Source organism: Miniopterus schreibersii (assembly GCF_964146895.1).
Source record: "Miniopterus schreibersii genome assembly, chromosome: 4".
NCBI lineage: Eukaryota > Metazoa > Chordata > Mammalia > Chiroptera > Miniopteridae > Miniopterus > Miniopterus schreibersii.
Genome location: NC_138105.1, coordinates 79669505 through 79688956, shown reverse-complemented (window position 1 = coordinate 79688956; position 19452 = coordinate 79669505). Strand labels below are relative to the sequence as shown.

General features: G+C 51.9%; 1 protein-coding gene and 1 pseudogene across 2 annotated transcripts in view; one reads left to right on the top strand and one right to left on the bottom strand.

Moving 5' to 3' along the window:
• MYO1F (myosin IF) overlaps positions 1-19126 on the bottom strand; it is a 31576-nt gene extending 12450 nt beyond the window's left edge. Inside the window, exons 1-15 of the mRNA XM_081136281.1 lie at positions 18995-19126; positions 10308-10445; positions 9793-9882; positions 9614-9708; positions 9131-9218; positions 8931-9020; positions 7017-7148; positions 6765-6899; positions 6397-6529; positions 5971-6167; positions 5237-5317; positions 5052-5138; positions 3417-3503; positions 2759-2926; positions 1660-1745 (exon numbers count right to left, since the gene is read on the bottom strand). Of these exons, the coding sequence (XP_080992407.1) occupies positions 1660-1745; positions 2759-2926; positions 3417-3503; positions 5052-5138; positions 5237-5317; positions 5971-6167; positions 6397-6529; positions 6765-6899; positions 7017-7148; positions 8931-9020; positions 9131-9218; positions 9614-9708; positions 9793-9882; positions 10308-10445; positions 18995-18997 (1610 nt within the window). The 5' untranslated portion in view covers positions 18998-19126. The remainder of the gene's footprint in view (positions 1-1659; positions 1746-2758; positions 2927-3416; positions 3504-5051; positions 5139-5236; positions 5318-5970; positions 6168-6396; positions 6530-6764; positions 6900-7016; positions 7149-8930; positions 9021-9130; positions 9219-9613; positions 9709-9792; positions 9883-10307; positions 10446-18994) is intronic.
• Positions 3658-4041, top strand: LOC308556745 (ubiquitin-ribosomal protein eL40 fusion protein pseudogene; annotated as a pseudogene). Its single transcript has one exon. The product of its transcript is annotated as a ubiquitin-ribosomal protein eL40 fusion protein pseudogene (transcript).
• Positions 19127-19452: the final 326 nt, after the last annotated feature.

Below are 19452 nucleotides of genomic sequence, written 5' to 3'. Positions count from 1 at the left end.
ACATGTGGTTACTGAGAACCTTGAAACTCGGCCTGTCTGAATTGAGATGTACTGTAAGTGTTAAAATATACCCTGGATTTCAAAGAATATGCAGTATGGAAAAAGCGAATGTAAAATATTTCATTAATTTTTAAATATTGATTGCCTGTTGAGATGATAATTTTTTGGGTATAGTGATTTAAGGAAAACATTTTACAACTTCACCTGTTCACATTTTTACTTTTCAAGTGTGCTTACACAGCACACTTTAAAATTTAAAATTACAAAGGCGGTGGGGTTGGGGATTGCCTGCAGTTCATCACAGGGGATCTTTATGGGGTGATGCAAATGTTCCAAATTGGACTGTGGTGATAGCTGTCCAAGTCTGTAGTAAAAATCGCTTCTTAAATTGGGTGCATTTCATGGTATGTCGATTATACCTGAATAAGGCTATTATTTAAAAAAATTGCTTATGTAACTTGAATTCTGTTAGGTGTGGAATGTATTGGACAGCACTGCTCTAGATCAGCGATTGTCAACCAGTGTCCCACAAGAATTTTTAAAACTTGCAGTGCCTGACTAGTCAGGGGCACTGACATCTTTTCCCTTAGATTGTCAAATAAAAAAATCACAGCCAACACAACAATAACTGTCCAGTGTCAGTGAATCAAAATTATACCTGTTTTGGTCAGATTGGCAAAAAATATAATTATTTTTTGGTGTGCCTCAGAATTTTTGTAATTAATTTATGTGCTGTGAGATGAAAAAGGTTAAAAATGGCTGCTCTAGACCAGTGAATCTCACACTCTGATTTCCACATGGGTCCTGGGGGTGGTGGTGAGGGTCTTGCTAATAAAATCCAGATTTTGATTCTGTCTGCTTGGGGTGGAGCCTGGGATTCTGCATTTGTAACCAGCTCAGACGAGGCCCATGTCGCCGGTCCAGAAACCACTGTCAGCCCTTTCAGAACCACTGTCTGTGCTAGATTCTGTTGGCTTTTTTCCCTGGTTCAACCTGTCGGCTCGGTGAGAGCAGCTGTGTTCTCTGACCTGTGTCATCCATCCTCACAAGTTCAAATTGTGCCTGGTCCCCAGCAGAGCTTGAACAAAATTTTGAGGTATAGAAAGTCAAAAGATGGCCTGGCCGGTGTGGCTCACTGTTGAGCATTGACCTATGATCCAGGAGGTTGCGGTTCAATTCCCAGTAGGGGCACATGCCCGGGTTGTGGGTTCGATCCCTGGTAGGGAGCGTGCAGGAGGCAGCCGATCATGATTCTCTCATCATTGATGTTTCTCTCTCTCTCCCTCTCCCTTCCTCTCTCTGAAATCAATAAAGACATATATATTTTTAAAAAAGGTCAAAAGATGGTACCTGGCATGTAGCTGTGGTCAGGGAGATAGATCCATATGTGTCAGTACAGAAAAATGTAGGGTGCGATGTGTTCTCATTGCATGGAAAGGGGAAGCTGTCTGCACCAAATGCTTGGGTTTGTAGAGCGAGCACTGGAAGGGTTACTGTTGAATCAGAACCAGCCACTAGAAATACTGTCTTGGCCACACAGCCACCTTGACAAAGTCTGTGATGTGATGGGAGCTCTGGGAAAGATGGGATGGTCCCCGGGTCTCCTCCATCCCCAGGGGTGGGTTCTGCCCAGATGTCCCCACGCCCAGGACCACTCACTGCTCACTGGTCTGCATCAGCTCTATGAGGTCGGAGAAGAGAACATCTCGGTTCCTCTCGCAAAAGCCACTGACATCATAGGAGACCTGAAGGGAGAGGCATGGGAGGAGTGAGGGGCCGAGGCCAGGGTGGGTAGGGGGGCGTACAGCCCAGATGGTCAGGGGGTGCTGCTCTGGGGTGAGAGAATGGGGGGTAGTAGCTATGGTTCAGAAGAAGGGGTGGGGCAGCAGCTGGGGCCTGGGGTCCCTGTGCGTCTGATGTTCAAGTTGAAATTAGAAGGTGGGAGCTGCAGTCTGGGTCAGAGGTGAGGGGAGCTGGTGTTACAGTCCAGGTAACCTGGATCAGAAGCAGGGGGAGGTGATGGTATAGCCCAGATTTTGGGGGGCTGTAGCCTGGGCAGAAGGTCCCCGGGGTTGAGAGCTGCTACTTAATTTGGAGTTAAAAGGTCAGAGCATCTGTGTTGTAGTCAATTGAGGGGATGGGAGGCTGTGTCAAGGGGAAAGTTACAGAAGTGGCTGGAGATTCTGGGGGACTTCAGCAAGGCTTGTAGGCTGGGTCTGCCATCCAAGGCAGGGGCTCTCCGGAGTGCTGCCTGTGGGTATTCCCTGGCTCAGCAGACAGGAGCTCCAGCCCATTTTAGGGACCGGTGGGCTGTAGCAAGCCAGGTCAAAGGGAGAGTCTGCAGGTTAGGGTCAGAAGGTTGTGGGCTCTCTCCTGAATCAGAGGTCAGTGGGGTTTACAGCTAAGATTGGGGTTTGGGAGTCTGCTGCCCAATCTGGGGTCATTTGAGGAAGTTTCTGTCCTGTAAGGGGGAGCTGTCCTGTTAGTAGGGGGGGCTGTGGCCTTGATAAGGGGCCAGTGAGTTTCTGCAGCTCTGACTGAAGGCATGGTGGGGGTCTCAGGCCAATTTCTGGGGAATCAGTGAATGGGGTCCTTGTTTCTGGTCAGTTTGGTAGGGTTGGAGAAGGGGGTGGGTAGAATTCTGCAGCCCTGGCGAGGGGTCCCCAGGAGCTCCTTCCGTTAGGAGGTGGGAGGCTGCAGCCTGGAGACCCCGGGTCAGTGGGGTAGGGGGAGGCAGGGGGAGGCAGGTTCTTCTCACCTTGCCAGCGTAGTGGTGGATGACGAAGCCGGCACTCCAGCTGTTGAAGTGCTCATGGGTGCCCACAGCTGCCTGCAGCTTCTGCAGCAGCGTCTGGTCGGCGCCACCCCCTGTAGCGTGCATGGTGGCGCACACGTCGTCCAGCACACTCATGATGCCTGGGGGGCTCTGCGGTCATGGGGAGGTGGCAGTCACTCAGCCTGGCCCTACTCTGCCCGAACTCCTTTATAGAGACCTTCACTGGGGTGAAAGTGTGTCGGGGGGACTTCCAAATATAAGAGCAAAAGGTGGTGGTGGGGCCCAAATCTGTGTGTGGGGCTGCTGTGAAAGCTCCTTGGTGTGCAGGATGGGGTGAGGGACCCCAGAAGAGATCCATGCCTCTGCACCTTTCCCAGACTGGGGTGTCTGATGGGGGACCTGTCCTGAGCAGCACTGACCTCTGTCCCTGAGCATGCTGCCCAGGGGAATGTTCGTTGAGTGAATGAGTGGAGGGCAAGCAGGTGGGCAGAATGAATGGGTGAGGTTGATGGGGTGTGTCAGTTGTGCTCCTTGGTAGAGAGGGGCCTATGGAGACCATTACCCCCTCCCATCTCTCCCAGGTCTCCTAGGCTCAGCTCTGAGGCTCACTGAGACCCCCTAAAGCTGGCCTGGCTCTCACCAGCTTGTTTTCAATGAGGTCGCAGACGATTTTGTTGTTGAAGTACTGGATGGGGGTCCAGCGGATGCCCTCCTGGACATATTCCTCCTGGGGATGGCAAAGGGGTAGAGATGGGGGTGGGTGTCTGGGCAAAGCTATGTGTACTTCTAGAATGTATGCTCAAAGGTGGGTGAAGAAAGTGGGGTGGTCTGCCACCTTCTTTCTCTTCACCAAGGCAGTTGAGCAGCCTCCCCAGCAGACGCAGAGATGCAGATCTTTGTGAAGACCCTGACTGGCAAGACTGTCACCCTTGACTCTGAGCCCAGTGACACCATTTTGAATTTCAAAGCTAAAATCCAAGACAAGAAGGGCATCCCGCCTGACCAGCAGCGTCTGATTTTGGTGGACAAGCAGCTGGAGGATGGCCGCACCCTCTCACACTACAGTATTCAGAGTCTACCCTGCGCTTGGTGCTTCCTCTGCAGGGTGGCGTCACGAGCCTTCCCTCCGCCAGCTCGCCCAGAACTAGCGCTGCAACAGCATGATCTGCTGCAAGTGTTATGCCCACCTGCACCCCCGCGCTGTCAACTGCCGCAAGAGGTGGAGCCACACCAGTAACCTGCGCCCCAAGGAGAGGGTCAAATAAGGCCCTTCCACGACCTCCTTGCCCGCAGGGCGACATCTTACCTGAACCCCGTGGCCACGGGGCCTCAATAAAGTTTCCCTTTTGTTGCAAAAAAAAAAAAAGAAAATGGGCAGGTGCTCCCCACAAATTTCCCTCACAATCTCATCAATTAGGACTGTCTCCCATAACAAAGTCCATTGCCCTTGTGTGGGGAAGGCTGGAAGTGTCACCCCTGGCAGCCCGCAACCACAGACAGGAGCTGGTGGAGAAACACCCTGGCTCCCTTGGTCTCAGTGGGCCAAGCCTGTGGTCTGCTCTGTAAAGTTGCCCTGGGCTCCAGCAGAACAGAGCTCCAGTTGCCCTATCATAACCTGCTAATTAACACATCCCTTTGGGGCTTTAAAAAATCCCTCTCTTGCCCTGGCCAGTGCTGCTCAGTTGGTTAGAGCATTGTCCTGTGCACCTGAGGGTCATGGGTTCAATTTCCCATCAGGGCACATACCTAGGTTTTGGGTTCGATCCTCAGTCTGGGTGTGTGGGAGGCAACCCATCGATGTATCTCTCTCACATCAATGTTTCTCTCCCAGCTCCCTCTTTCTCTCTCCCTCCCTCTCTAAAATAAATTTAAGACAAAATCCCTCTCTCACTGCCTCACTCCTCTCCTGGTCTTTACCCTGAATGCTTGTCTGTGGCTCTGCTTCTGCAGGATGAGTTGAATGAAAACATCAGGGATTTTTGTTCATCCTGTTCATGGTGGCTTCCCCAGTACTGTAGACAGTGCCTGGGACATTGTAGGTGTTGAATAAATAATTGTTGAATGAATGAACAGAGAGTTTATCCCCCAGCCCTTGTCAAAGCTTTAGAAGTGGAAAACCTCTTCCGAAGAAAATATCACGATGGAGCCTGGATGGGTCAGCAGAGAGAGATGGGAACGGGGGGGCTGGGATATCTTCTGGTTGCTCAGTGACCTTCATGGTCCTGCCCCCAACCCAGTGTCCCATATTCTTGGCCACTTGGCTGCCCCTGCTCACCTGCTCAGCCTTCAGGGTGAGTTCGATAAAGATCTGCTGTAGCTTCTCATTGACAAAGTTGATGCAGAATTGCTCAAAGCCATTTTTCTGCCGAGGGAGGAAAAGAGTGCTTCGTTCAGTGGGTATACGCTGGAGGCCCCTGGGGCCACTGGGACAGGGTGTGGGCCTGGGAGCAGAGACCATACCTGGAAGATCTCGAAGCCGTAGATGTCAAGCACGCCAATACTGTACTCTTCATGCGGCTTCTGCATAGCACGGTTGATGGCCTGTGATGCAGGTAGGGACAGGAGGTGAGTGCCTGCCTGCCACTTTCTTGTTACGCTCTTAGTCACTTTGCAGACTATGTCTCCTCACAGCAGTTTTTCTCCTGCCTTCCCCAGCTCTGTGCATACCCCTATCAGTCACCCATATGAGGAACCCAGGTGTGAGAGCATCGGGTTCCTGCTTTGGGAGCTGGCTCTGCTCCTTAACAACTCTGCCTATTTTCTCATCTTTAAAATGGGTGAATAATAGCAACTATTTAATGGGGCTTTTTCTAAGAATGAAATAAACTGATGCATGTAAAACAGATACAACAGTAAAGGGCACACACAGTGTTAGCTCCTGCTGTCATCATTCGTTACCTTGACACCCCCCTCCCCGTCGGCCCCCATCCAGCCACCACTATGTCCTCCAGACAGTCCTCCTCTTGGCTCTCAGATACACCCACCTGTCCTCGTCACCACAGCCCCTAGCCCAGCCCAGGCCTGAGCGCCATGCCACAGCCAGAGGGAGCCCCTCAGTCTTCCACATGACCACCGGCTGCCCCTGCTTGATGTGTCCCACGCAGGACTTGGTGAGGCTGTGAGGGTCAGGCCTGCCTCCCCCACTTGGCTGGTCCCCGAGGGCCTCTCCCGCCCCCGGATGCTGCCACACTTGCCTCCACCAGGAAGTCGAAGAGGCGGGAGTAGAGCCCCTTGGCTAGGGCGTCGCGGGTGTAGGCCGCCTGCTCCACGTTCAGGGTCACGTCGATGGACTCGCTGCGGCCGCCCCAGCGGCTGTCCATCTTGCGGCTGGTCAGCTTCTCCTGTAGCCGCCCACTGTCGATGCCCAGCAGGTAGGCGGGAAAGGCCAGGACTGCCGCGGGGGGCGGGGTGGGGCGGGAAGGGGGCAGCTGATCAGGCTCTTGTCTCTTTCAATGCTTCTGTCTCTCCCTATGTTGCCCAGTGACACTGAAATGGTCCTCGTGGGTTCTCACCCTCTGGGGGCTGAACTAGGAGGAAGCGTTCACTCACTCACTCACTCACTCACTCACTCACTCACTCACTCACACTTGCTCCCCGCCCTCCCCAGCACCCAAACTCACGGTCCACACTCTCCACCCTGGCGTAATTCCCTTCTTCACAGAAGCTGATGTTTCCCAAGTGCAAGATCCCCGCCACGAGCTGCAGGACCAGCTGCTGGACATTGGGTGGGATCCCGATGACCTGCATGGCGCTCTGTGGGCATCACAAACACAGAGCCTGTGCTGCCAACCCCGACCTCCACCCTGTCCCCTGAGGCCGGGCTTCTGGGGTCACAGCATGGACTCAGAGTCAGGACACTTGGCTCCCTGTTTTACCTCTTTCACCCGCTCACTGTGTGACCTTGGGCAAGTCCCTACCCACCTCTGGTTCTGTTTCCTGATTTGTAACACAAGAGGTTGCCAGGGCTGGAGTGGCAGTTGGTACTCACCAGAGTCTCACTGAAGTCACTCCTGTCATCGGTGCCATCCACCTTGTAGGTGTCCGATTGGTTGAGGTAGAAATAGTAGTCGGGGGTCATGAGCCCCAGGTTCTGCCGCTGTTCCTGGGAGGCCCCTTCCAGCAGCTGGAGGGTGAGCGATGCTCATGCACTGGACCTGCACAGGCCTTGCGGTCCCCTAGTCCTCACTGACCCTCCCACTGTTACCCCTAGGCCACAGGTGGGGCTCTCCTTTCCTGGCACCTGGTAGTAGATGTGGAAATTCCTCTCGCTTTCATTCTGCGTGACCACGCGGGATTTCTCCAGCAGGAAGTTGGAGATCTTGCCCCCATCCGGCTCCCCACCACGGCTGAACTGGATCTCAAAGTACTTGCCCTAATGTGAGAGAACCCCAAGGGCCCAGGGGTACAGGTGAGGGACGAATCGGGGATGGGTCTTATGAGCCTGGCCTCTTTCCTCCTCTTACCCATGTGACTTCAGCTTGCTTTCCTCTCCCCACCTCCCACTTATGCACTGCTTGTCTTTTCCACCAGCTCCTTCTCTCTAGTCTTTGCTTAAGCCCTTTCCTGGGCCAGGAATGCCCTTTACTCCCTTTCTGATGATTCAGGTCACCACTCAGGGCATCCGCCCTGTGCCTGGCACACAGAAGTATCACATTTTATTGACCAGTTCCCCAGTTCCTCTACCACAATACAGAGGCCTCTGTGTCTCTGTGGGATGCTACTGTTCCAATGATCTTGAGTGTCTCCCACATGTCCTTGACCCAGAGCAAGGACCCCACAAGCCCCTTCTTTGATCTCTGACATCATCTGTGTTCCTCTCTGGCCAGAGGTTGGAGGGCAGACAAGCTCCATTACTTCTCCTTTCTGCCACCTCCATCTGATAGCAATACAAATTATGCCATCATACTACACAAACACCTGTAGTATATGACATATTGTACAATAAGACTATATAAAATAAAATGTAATTATACCTTTTGAGATTTACCCATGTTTTGGGGTGTATCAGTAGTTTGAAAACACATACTGTGTGATTCCATTTATATGAAGTTCTAGAACAGCTAAGACTAATCTATGGTGAAAAAAAACTCAGAGGAGTGGTTGCTTCTGGAGTAAAGGGGGAGTAGAAATTGACTAGAAAGGGACAAGAGGGAACTTTCTGGAGAGATGGTGATGTTCTGTATATTGATAGGGGTTTGGGTTGTACAGTGTATGCATTTTTCCAAACTCAGTGAATGGTCCACTTTAGATATATGTATTTTACTACCTACAAATTTTACTTTAAAATAAATAAAAGAGAACTGCAAATTTATAATGGACTATAATTAATGATCTGCATGCTGAAGTATTTGGGGGAAAAGGTATGGAGTCAGCAGCTTGCTTTGTAGTACATAAAAAAAAAGATGAATGGAGATACAATAAAGCAAGTATAGTAAAATGTTAATGATGTAATATACGAACTGGACATACAGGTGTTCGCTTTATTATTCTTCCATTTTCCCATGTATTTGAAATTTTAACAATAAAATATTGGGAAAATACTTAAAATATAATTATAAATAAATATTAGAAAATAAAAATACAACTAATAATATTTTGGGAAATAAAAATCTTATTAGCGTATGGAATTTTTTAAGTCATTTCCACGTGCAGGCATTGTAATGAAATTGTTGAGGTCTATGAGATGGATCTTAACATCATTCCCACATTATGGCTGAGAAAACAGAGGAGGCTCAGGAAGTTATATTGTTTTTTTTTGTCCAAGCCACATACCTAAATAGTGACAGAACCAGGATCATAAATCCAGATCTGTTCACCTATTCTGTCTTCCATTAGGCCCAGCATAGCGCCAGACACAAAGAAGGAGCCTAAGGACTATTTCCTGAAAGAAGGAATGAAGGAAGGAATAAATTGGACCTGAAACGTGACTAGGAACAGACATGGCATGGTTGCAGCCAGGGGAGTATTTAAGAATGTGACCTGGACATGTCATGTTCTGCCGACGGGGGACTCCTTCTCAATGGACAATAAACAGGTAGTGAGCGTCCCATCCAGGGGCAGGTATTTTCTGTGATCCTGGGAATACAGGGAGAGGCGTGTATGTGCGTGTGTGTGCGTGTGCTTGTCAGTGCGGAGGGCAGGGCTGTGCACTCACGAAACGACTGGAATTGTTGTTGCGCACTGTCTTGGCGTTGCCGAAGGCCTCGAGCAGTGGGTTTGATTGCAGGATGATATCCTTCACGTGCTGGGGGCAGAGGCAGGCGGGGTGAGAAGAGGTCAGGCCGAGGCAGGTGCGGAGGGGTAAAATCCACGGAGTGGGAGGAAACCTGGCCCTTCTTTCTGTTTTGGCCTCACCTGGACCTTCTCGCCCCCGCCAGACACTTTGGAGATGTAGCCCATGATGTATTTGGCTGCCACGGTCTTCCCAGCTCCACTTTCTCCACTGGAGACAGGTGAGGAAGGAATGATCAGTGGCCGGGGGTAGGGGAAAGGGGTGGGGGAAGCGCCCTGTTTAATGCCTGATCATTTGTTCATTCATTCATTCAGTACCTACTGTGTGTGAGGGACTATTCCAGGCACTAGGGATACAATAAGGAACAAGACAGATACAAATCCCTGCCCTGCTGGAGCTGACATTTAGGGAAGACAGATGGATAGTAACAGATGAATAAATAAAATATATCATGGGTTAGAGGGTGACGAGGAAAGTACAGCAGGGCTGGGAACAGAGAGGGAAGGCAAGACTGTTTGGATCAGGGTTCCAAGAAAATCTCCCTGGGGTGGTGATGCTGTTTGGGCAGGGCTTGGGCAGGAGGACCTGGGGACCCCTCTCTGTACCTGATGATGACACACTGGTTCTCACAGTCGATGAGCATGTTCCGGTACATGTTGTCGGTCAGGGCATAGATGTGTGGGGGGTTCTCGTACTGGGCCTGCGGGGGGAGGGCAGGTCTCAGGCCCGGGCTAGGAGCCAGGGGTCCTGGGGACTTGTGCCTCCCACCCAGCCTTGGTCTTACCGCGCCCTGGTAGAGATCGATCTCACGGTCAGTGAAGTAGGGCATCTGCTTGAAGGGATTTACAGAGATGAGCACGGAGCCAATGTAGGTCTGTGGGGTGGTTAAGGGCCACGCAGTGTCCTGGCATGCTTTGTCTCTCATGCGCCCCTGTCCCCTCATCCTGCTCCCCCAGGGCCTCCTAGAACCCCACTGCTCAGAGGAAGAGATACTCAGATGTGTCCTGGGTCTCTTAGGAAAAAACAGGGCTGGGTCCAGAATGGGAGAAATGGGGTATATTGTTGCTGAGCTACCGCAGGGCAGGGGGAGAAGTTGGGGACACAGCCACCCCCAAGCAGAGCCCTGCTGTCACTCCATCTGTACCGTGTCCTATCACCCAATGCTCTCGCGGCCCACTCCTCCCTCCTGACGTCCCTCTGCCCCCTTCCCTGCACCCATCCACCCTCCATCCCGCCATCCCTTGCCCAGTCATCCTGTCCCTCTGTCCATTTGCCTGCCCCGCCCATGGCCCAGGGTACAAAGATGTAGTCATCCATGAAGCGCTTTCGGAGGTTGCCCACGATGGCATCCTCAGTGATCTGAGGCAGCAACACCATGTCATCCACGCCGCTCTGTTTCACATTGTGGCTCTGCCAGTGGAAGCGCTCCTTGCTGCCCTGGGGTGGAAGCAGTGGGGTGGGTGCGAGCCCTGGCAAGGGGGCCTGTGGGAAGGTGCGCTGGTGCCTCAGTGCCCCCGCCCGGTCACCTCAGTCCCCAGCTTCTGATTGTGCCCCACTTCCTTCCCCATCTCACACCAGAAGAGAGAGGTGGTCAAGGTCCAGTCCAGGCCCCCTGCCCCCAGGAGGAGGCCAGGCAGAATGACAAGTCCTCCTTCCCGCCTCCCTTTCAGCCTCCCTGCTCCTCGCTTCCTCAACCCCCTTCTCCCTGCTCAAGCCCAGGCTGAGTCCCTGCCTTTTCCCGGGCATTTGCCCCGCTCCCACTCCTTCCATCTGGGTATGGCCTTCCTCCCACGCCACTCCTCCTCTCTCGTGGTCATGCGGACCAGCCCGTTCCTCTCAGATCCTCTCAGAGCCACGTGCTCAGCTGTGACCTCTACTCTCTTCCAAGCTGTGACCCTGCTCCTCAGCTCCCACAACCTTCCTGCTGCCCCTGCCACTGTCATCTTCATTTTCAGTGAGCCTTTGCCCTGCCCTGTGCCAGCTTCAGCACTTTCCCAGGCTCCCACTTTCCCTTCTCATTTCCTCCTTCAAGTTTTCAATAGTTGACACCTTCCTTAGGGCCTAAGGAGGACACTCAGATACAGGCTTTCCTCAAGAACTCCTCCTCCAGGAAGCCTTCCTAGAATATTTTTTGCTTTTAGCCTGACTGGATTCATCTAGTGCCTTAAACACTTAAACACACTGGCTCTCTCAGGCCCGTTCTGCCTCTGTTCAGTACACCCCTGCTGTAGAAAAGTCTGGGAGACAGAAGGGCAATGATAGCCTGGAGCTCCCCTGTCTGGCACACTCATGCTCTGATAACATGTCCCTCCTCCAGGAAGCCCTTACCCCAGGCCAGGGCTCCCGGGGGGCTGAAACTAGGACTAAGTCCTTTCTCAGTCCCAGCAAGGAGGACCTATCGAATGTACAAGGGACAGGGCGAAGAAAGAAACCCAATTTCAGAGGAAGACCCCAAGGGCATAGGATGCTGAGAACTAAAGTTGAGTCTTCAAAAATTATCAGCATTTGCCAGACAGATTTCAGGGAATGGAAACAGGCAGGGGTCAAGCAGGAGGGTGAGTGTAGACAACTGTAGGGCAGAAGTGAATGAGAAGCCAGCTTCTCCTGGGGGTACTGGGGAGCCACAGAAAGTTCCTGAGCAGGGGGAGGTGTGTGGCCAGAATCTGGACACACTGACAGTCGGAGGGGAATTTGTCAAGGAATGCCCACAGACATTAAACATGTTCCACTTTTGGTGTGGGCAGATCTAGGCTCTGATCCTGGCCAGGTGACCTAACTGCTGTGAGCCTCTGTGGCCTCATCTATAACATGGGAGAAATGGCTCACTTCCCAGGGTTGATGTGAGGATGAACTGCTCTGGGGAGCAAAGTGGAGTGGGTAGCTGATGCTCTTCCCCAGCCTGAGTGGTTGTGAGGATGGGCCCAGGCAGAGGGGTACATGACAGAATTAACATTCACTAAGCACCTACTATGTGTGTGAAACTGGACAGGGGATGTCACCAATATTACCAACAATGTTTATAGCAACTCAGCGGGGTGTAGGTGGAGAGGGAACTGAGGCTTGGGAAGTGAGTGGCTTGACACTTGACTTGGAACACAGCTAAATTGTTTTCAAGGGTGTGGGGTTTGAGTCTGGGTCCATCAGACAGCAAAGACCAAGCTCTTGCGTCTACACCTGCAAGTGGCTGGGACCCACAGCGTGTTTGAGCTGGGACTTGAAAGTTGAGAAGGGTTTTGATCATGAGCAGGAAGAGGGTACACCAGGCAGAGTGAACCACCCAGGCAGAGGTACAGAGATATGTGACTGAGGCTGAGACAGACCACAGAGGAGGGAGTGTGGAGGGAGTCAGGGCTCAAATCCCTCAAACTGCTTCCAGCCTGAGTAGTCAGAGTGGGTTTCTCATATGGCAGATCTGATCTCTTCTCTCTGTGGTTTTTCTCCTGTCTGTGGTTCCCCATCATTGTCCCATTCATCTACTCTACAAAGCAATCTTGAGTACCTGCTATGTGCTAGTAATTTAGGCCTTCGGGAATAATTCTTTCAATTCTTTATGGAGTTGCCTCTAAGCCTTTGCAGATGTTGAGTCCTCTGCTCAGAACACCCTTCCTGCCTGGCGAAAGCCAATTCATCCTTTAAGACTTGGCTCAGGGGATACCTCCTCCAAGAAGACCTCCCTGAACCCAGGCCAGGTCAGGTGCTCCCTCCCCACAGCCCATTGGGCTTCCCTCACCATAGCCCCATACACAATTTTTAAAAAATCCTCACCCGCAGATATTTTTTCCATTGATGTTCTGACAATGGAAAGAAGGGGAGGAGGGGGGGAAGGGGAAGAGAGAGGAGACAGAAAGAGAAACATTGATGTAAGAGAGAGACACATCAATTGGTTGCCTCCCACACATGCCTGCCACACATGTTCCAACTGGGGCTGGAGATTGAACCTGCAACCCAGGTACATGCCCTTGACCAGGAATTGAACCTGTGACCCTTCAGTGCTCTGGCTGATGCTCTAACCACTGGGCCACGCTGGTCAGGGCACCCACACACATTTTGGACGTCCCACACATTAGCCTAACTGGTGTGGGAGCTCCTGAGCTAAGGCGCTCATGCCATGCCTGACTCAACAGGTTATCAGGGCTTCTTTGAATGAGTGAGTGAAGGAATGAGGGAGTGCGTGAATGAATGGAGGGGGGCAAGGTCCTGAAGGGCCTTTAATGCCAAGCAAAGGAATTTGGATTTGAATGTCCATGGCTTGGAGAGTTCTCAGCAGGGCCATATTGCCTCTGGAGCCACTTTAGGAATTGTGGGAGCATTTTTGGTTGTCACAGGGATGGAGACATGCCTGGCATTTTAAGGGGGCCACAGGTGGCAGATTTACATTCAAATAATCATCCTGTCTGCAGCTTCCCACCCCACCTTGAAGGTGTTCATGTAAGTGACAGACCTGCTTATAATCAATCATTGAAGCCTAGGACCAAATTCAATTTTATCTATAAATGGAAAATCTATATAATTTTACACGGTTGATACCTATTGCATTTTTCAGGAATGCTTTTTTCAGATTTTGCTCAGATTTTATTTTTTCAGATTTTGTTTTGTGCAGGTGAATTTTTTTTTCTCAGAATTTATTCACACTTTACTAAGAATTGTTCAGCATTTGTAAGCTCATGCTGCTCGTGGTGGGGCTGTCAGCATATTGAAACACGCCTGTGTCCAGGTGTGAGCACCTGGTGGCTCCAGTGAGCATTGTTGGTCCACTGGCCTGAGCACTTTCATATTTATGTACGAGTTTCATTATAAATGACTTTCTCCTCCATATTCCAGGGGGATCACATTAATTATTTTTGACACAATGGTAGTCAGTGTGTTTCATTGTGAATTTTATTTCATGGCTTCAAGGGGCCTGTCAGGATAAGGGGGTGGCCTGCAGGTGACAAGGGCCAGTTGGGAGAAGCCGGGAGCCATTGATTGCAACCCAGGCTACTGAAGAGCATTCTTGCTCACTGGAGACTGAGAGAGACCCCATGGAGAATGTTGGCAACCTCAGGGTCAGAACTCAGATTGGGAGGTCAGGAGGCATAGACGGGAATCAAGGTGCTTTGGGACAGTCTGGCTGAGAAGGGGAGGAGGGAAAGAGATTGTGGGGAGGGATCTGGTCAAGGGAACATGTTTCCTGTTTGCAAGATGGGGAGATCAGAGTGTGTTGGTCCTGGTGGGGCACGAGTGACAGCGGGTGGGGACGTGGGTGGGTGGGGGCTATTTCAGGGAGCAGGAAGTGGATTCTCTCTGTGAAGACCTCAAGAGGTAGGGCCTTGGGTGGTGGCTGTGGTAACTGATGGCAACAATAGCAATAATAGTTAACACCCTATGGGGTACTTATTCTGTGCCAGACTCTGGTCTAAGCTTTTTCTGTGAATTACCTCATTTAATTCTCTCAATATATGCTGAGGTCAGTACTATGATTAGGTCTACTTTGTGCAAGAGAAAACTATGGCATGGAGAGGTTAGGCATCCTCCCCAAGGTCATACAGCAGGAAGGAAGGGACCCGGATGAGCATTAACAAGGCTGTTTGTCCCCCTAGCCTGGTCTGGGTCAGAGGTGCTGGGTTGGTGCTTTGGGACAGATGAGGATGGGCCAGAAACAAGAATAGTCCTGTCCAGGGTTTCCCCTTTGGGGTCAGCCTGGTCTCCATGCTCTTGGGCCCCTCAGGCAGAGCTGACACTCAAAGCCACTTCCTTTCTCTGAGGTCAGAGTCTGCAAGGCTGGCTGTGTCTGACTGGCTTTCCTGGTTCTGAGGACTTGGTTCCTCTTCTTGTCCTTCCCCACTCCCCCCACATGGCTGAGTGGCCCTCTGCTTCTTTCAGCCCCTGTCATCTCTCCCCATGTCCTGCTCCTAGCTCCATGTAATCACAGAATCCATGGGTTGTTAGCAGTAGAGGAAGAGAGGGTTTTGCTCAAGTGGGTAGTGTGTGGGAGGATACTGAAGACTTTTGGCATGGGGTCAATTGGGTGAGAGGCCTGGCTTGATAGTTGACTGATTACGTGACCCCAGGAGGTCACTTTACTTCTCCAAGCCTCAGTTTCCCCATATGTAAAATGAATTCCATAATACACTTCCTGCATGGATTTTCTGAGAGGAGTAAATGAGCCTATACAGACGACAGATGCATTGGGGCGGCTCAGGAAGGGCAGCTGGTGTTTCAAGAGCACTGAGTGGAAATGATCAGTCTCTGACAACAGATACAGGAGCTGGTCAACATATACTCGTTGGATGAATGAATGAATGAAGTACCATAGGCATGAGTATCTCTCTGTGGCCCTCAAGTCTCCATGGGTGAAATTGAAACTGTTTGTTCCTAAGTCCCTTCCTTGGGATGTGGGGGTGCAATGAAGAGGTTGCGGTCACAGTTGACCACAAACCAAGTATGACTCAACCTGCTGGGGTTCTTGTGAAAGATAGGGGCTTGAGGTGGCTGGGGTGGGAAGGGGAAGGTAGCTTCTTACTTCAGCTCTTCAGAGAGGTCCCATCAACCAAAGGCAGAGGGCATGGGGGCGGGGCTTCCTCGGTGCCAGAGGAGGGTGGGGCTATTTGCCACCAAGGTGTTGGGCTCCTGTAGGGTTGGGGCATTGGAGCCCCATAGTGAACACTTCCTGAGCCCCTATTGTGCATGCAGGTAGATGGCACCAGGCCTAGGGGAACTCAGTGTTTCCTGAGCGGGTGAAATGAATTGCCCAATGGAGACTGTAGGTCCACATCAGTTGATACTAAGGAGAGATGGGGTGATCAGTAAGGGCTTCCTGTAGGAGACAGTTCTTGCAACATGAACTTCCCAGGCAGAATTGGTGGTGGCAGCAGGAGCCATGGGCCAGGAAGGCCTTGGGTGTGTGGAGGACACCATGATCCTAGTCTCATTGGAACAGAAAGTCCAGGTCCAAATGAGGCAGGGATGGGCAGCCCAGGGCATGTGGGGTCTGAACACCCCTCTGGGTGGCCTCCCATTTGTAGGAGGAGGTTGTAGCTTAAGGTGGCTGTTAAAAATGTGACCTCAGGAGTCACTGAGTTGAAATCCTCTCCACTTTTGGGTTATACAACAGCTTGCCTAACCTCCCTGCCTCAGTTTCCCACTTGGAAAATGGGACCATGGAGGGCCATAGACCTCCCAGGGCAGTTGTACAGATTCAATGAGGCAAAGCGTGTGAAGAGGAAATGTTAGCTTTCCTCACCATCACCAGCAACAGCAGCAGCTGCCGTAAGTTGGCCAGTCCCACACGCATAGGGCACAGGGCCAGGAGGAAGGGCTGGATGAGGGAGCTTTTGCAATTTGCCCCAACTGCTCTGGCCTCCTTGGGTGGTGATGAGCAGAGCCCCAGACTGGAGAGAGCAACAAAACAGCCACTTCCTTCCTTGCTGGGGTCCTGCAAGCTGTGGTTGCCAACCAAGAGGAGCTGTGAAGCTGCTGTGGCTGCTGGAGACACCCCCAGCCCCTGCCTTGGTCCCCTAGTGTGCCCTTGGTGCCTTGGTGTCCTCTCCTCCCCCAACTCAGTGGGGTTCCGGGGCCACACCCTGTGCTCCTATATTGTGCAAACAACATTCTTACCTCCAAAGGCTCCCAGGGTCTCCCCCTCCCTTTGGGAGGAGACCTCAGCTTCCTTTTATCCTAGCCAGACCATTCTCCAACAAGTGGGGACCCTTGTCCTTCCAGAATACTTCCTTTTAATTCTCTCTTGGCCCCCAGACTTTCCATGGCCACTGTCCCTGGATCAAGCAGCCACATCACTGGTCTCTCTACTTCATGTCTGTACTTTAGAAAAACCATCATTACCCTCACCTTTCCGCCATCACCACGCAAAGACAACAAATTGCATCCTTCACCCCCCCAACCACCACCAAAGCCAAACAAACTGCTGATAACCCCAATGGCAGCACCATCAGCCAACATCAAACAGAAATGATGGTTGATTCTGCTACCAATGTCCCTACCATCACCCACAACCACCATCCACCTGTCCTCACTAGCACCAGCAGCCCATAACTAACCACAGTCAATAGAAACATGATCACAATACTAGCCAATAGCAACTGCACATAGCCAACTGCCATTGGAGCCACAATCAACAATACCCCTTTCAGAACCCAGCAGTCATCAGCACTACTGCCGAGATGGTCGCCCAAAGTAAAAAATGAACAGCAGCAAACAAACACTACCAACATCAGTCACCCAACTCTGAATAACAGTGACTAACAACTGCCATTATTCCACGGGTCCACCCTCCAGATGAAGGCAACCAGCCGCCAGTGTTCACCACCATCTGGCACCAAAAACAACCATCACCACTGCCAACCCACCCACAAGAACCACTGTGACCACCAACATGCAACAACCAACAGCAACATCATCATCACCAATGGCCCCAACAACCCAACGGCCATCTTTTGACAGCAGCTCCTCTTCATCGACCGAGTCACCTGCACCCACCTCGATCGCTAACCCAGCCGTGAGTATCGCCCTCAGCGGTGTTACTGGTGTTGAGTGCCTGCTCTATAAAGCGCTATATATCTGTGCTCTCTAAAGCACTTTATGAACATTGTTTCACTGACTCTTTCAACACTCCTCCTGGCATGTATCGCCCCTGCAGGCAGATGTCAGGGGCATTGGCCTCATGGATGAGTTCTACTCTTTTTTTCTGCTGTGGTCCTTTGGGGTGAGTTTCTCCCTTGCCAGGCCCCATTAGCCAAGCAAACGTTGACTAAGCATTTTTCACACAGCTTCCTTGGGAGGGGTTGCTTTTCTCTCAAGTAGCAAATCATTTCCTGTGTTCTTTTGATCAAAGCCTACCCATCTAAGCTCCTGAGTCGTCCTGGCTTGGCTCCTTCTTGGAAGAGTTTCTGTCCCAAGCCCAGAGCTCTAGCTGATGGTTTAGTTGTGAATTACCCAGATGGATCTTTGGCCGATGATGCCCGATTTGTCATCAGCTTTGTGAAGTAAGATGTTCTCTCTCAGACTAACACAAAGCCTGCCTCTTGGTCTACCTCCCTGCCTCCACCTTGGTCAGCTGCTTGCTGCAACTGCCAGAAGCTCCACAGTTGTCACCACTGGCTCTGTGACTGTTCCAACCACACGCCCTCATTGACAGAATGACAAAAAATGAAAGTTGAAGTGGTTGCAGATGCATGGAGCTGTGGGGGTGACTTTTATCACCAGCTCAGGCTCTCAATGTGTATGTTATGATGCCGTGGGGTCTAAATCTATGACCGTGACAGGCTCCCCACCCTGTCGTCACAGTCATTATTAGACCTCCACCTCACCAGGCAAGGATGCCTTTGGCTGCAGTGTCTTCCTTGCCACCTTCACAAGGAAGGGTACCAGTGGTGGTGTAGATGTGCTGTATCTCACCATCTGCTTCTGTGATCGCTACAGCTAGACCACCTGTCACCTGCACAGGCATGCTGTCACTACACCGTCACTGCACCCCACCGCCCATTTGACACAGCTTCCCCTCGCAGATGTGGACTCAGAGTGGCTGAACCCAGACCCTCTGAAGTTTCAACTGAGGTTCCCAAAACACTTTCCACATCTCTGTTGACTTCCAAATATGACATATGTGGGAACTGAGGCCCAGGGAGGGGAAGTGACTTGCCCAGGACCACATGGGGAGATAAGGGACCAAGCTGAGCTGAAAACCAGATTTCCTAAGTCCCAAGAAAGGGGTATGTCCCTCTCCTTGCAGACACTGTGTGATCCTTCAGGGCCACCTTCTGTCCTTTATTTCTTGGTCTCCCATCATTATCCTGGCATCCTGTCCATTACATGGGAGTTTGGTCCTGGTGAAGGATGCTGAGGGCACCTGAGCTGCATGGAGGGACGGACCCCTAAAGGGCCTGCTGTGCCCCTTCCCATGGCTCCACTTTCTGATGATGGCCTCTAGGGCACCTCCCCTGGTAACCCCCACCCCTGCACTTCAGGGCCCACCGCCTTGAAGGACTTACCATGGTAGGAGGTGGTGTCTGGGTTTCTGGGGGGTGCCTGAATGGGTCGTGGCAGGGGTGCAGGCTCAGGGGGCTCCGGGGGGTAGGTCAGGCATGGCCCTGCTCCCTCTCCTTCACCAGACTCCCAGCCCTAGTTCCTCTTACAGCGCCCCCCCTTTCACTTCCTTTGGCGGGAGGGGCCAGCAGCTACAGGGGAGGGAAGCGAGGCCCAGGGGCGGGGAGAGAGCTCCAGAACTGGCAGGGCCGAGGGAGCTGGCAGTTTGAGGCTCTGAGCATGAAGGAAAAGGTCAAGGATTGATGGGAGCTGCTACCAGACCCCAGAAGGCCCCCTCTCCAACCCTCTGGGGACAGGGGCTGCAGGAAGGAACACACAGGTCAGTTGGCTACAGGATTCACCGCTCTGTTAAGGGTGGGCCCCAGGAAGCATTTGAGCTGCCCAGGTCTCTATAAAACCACTT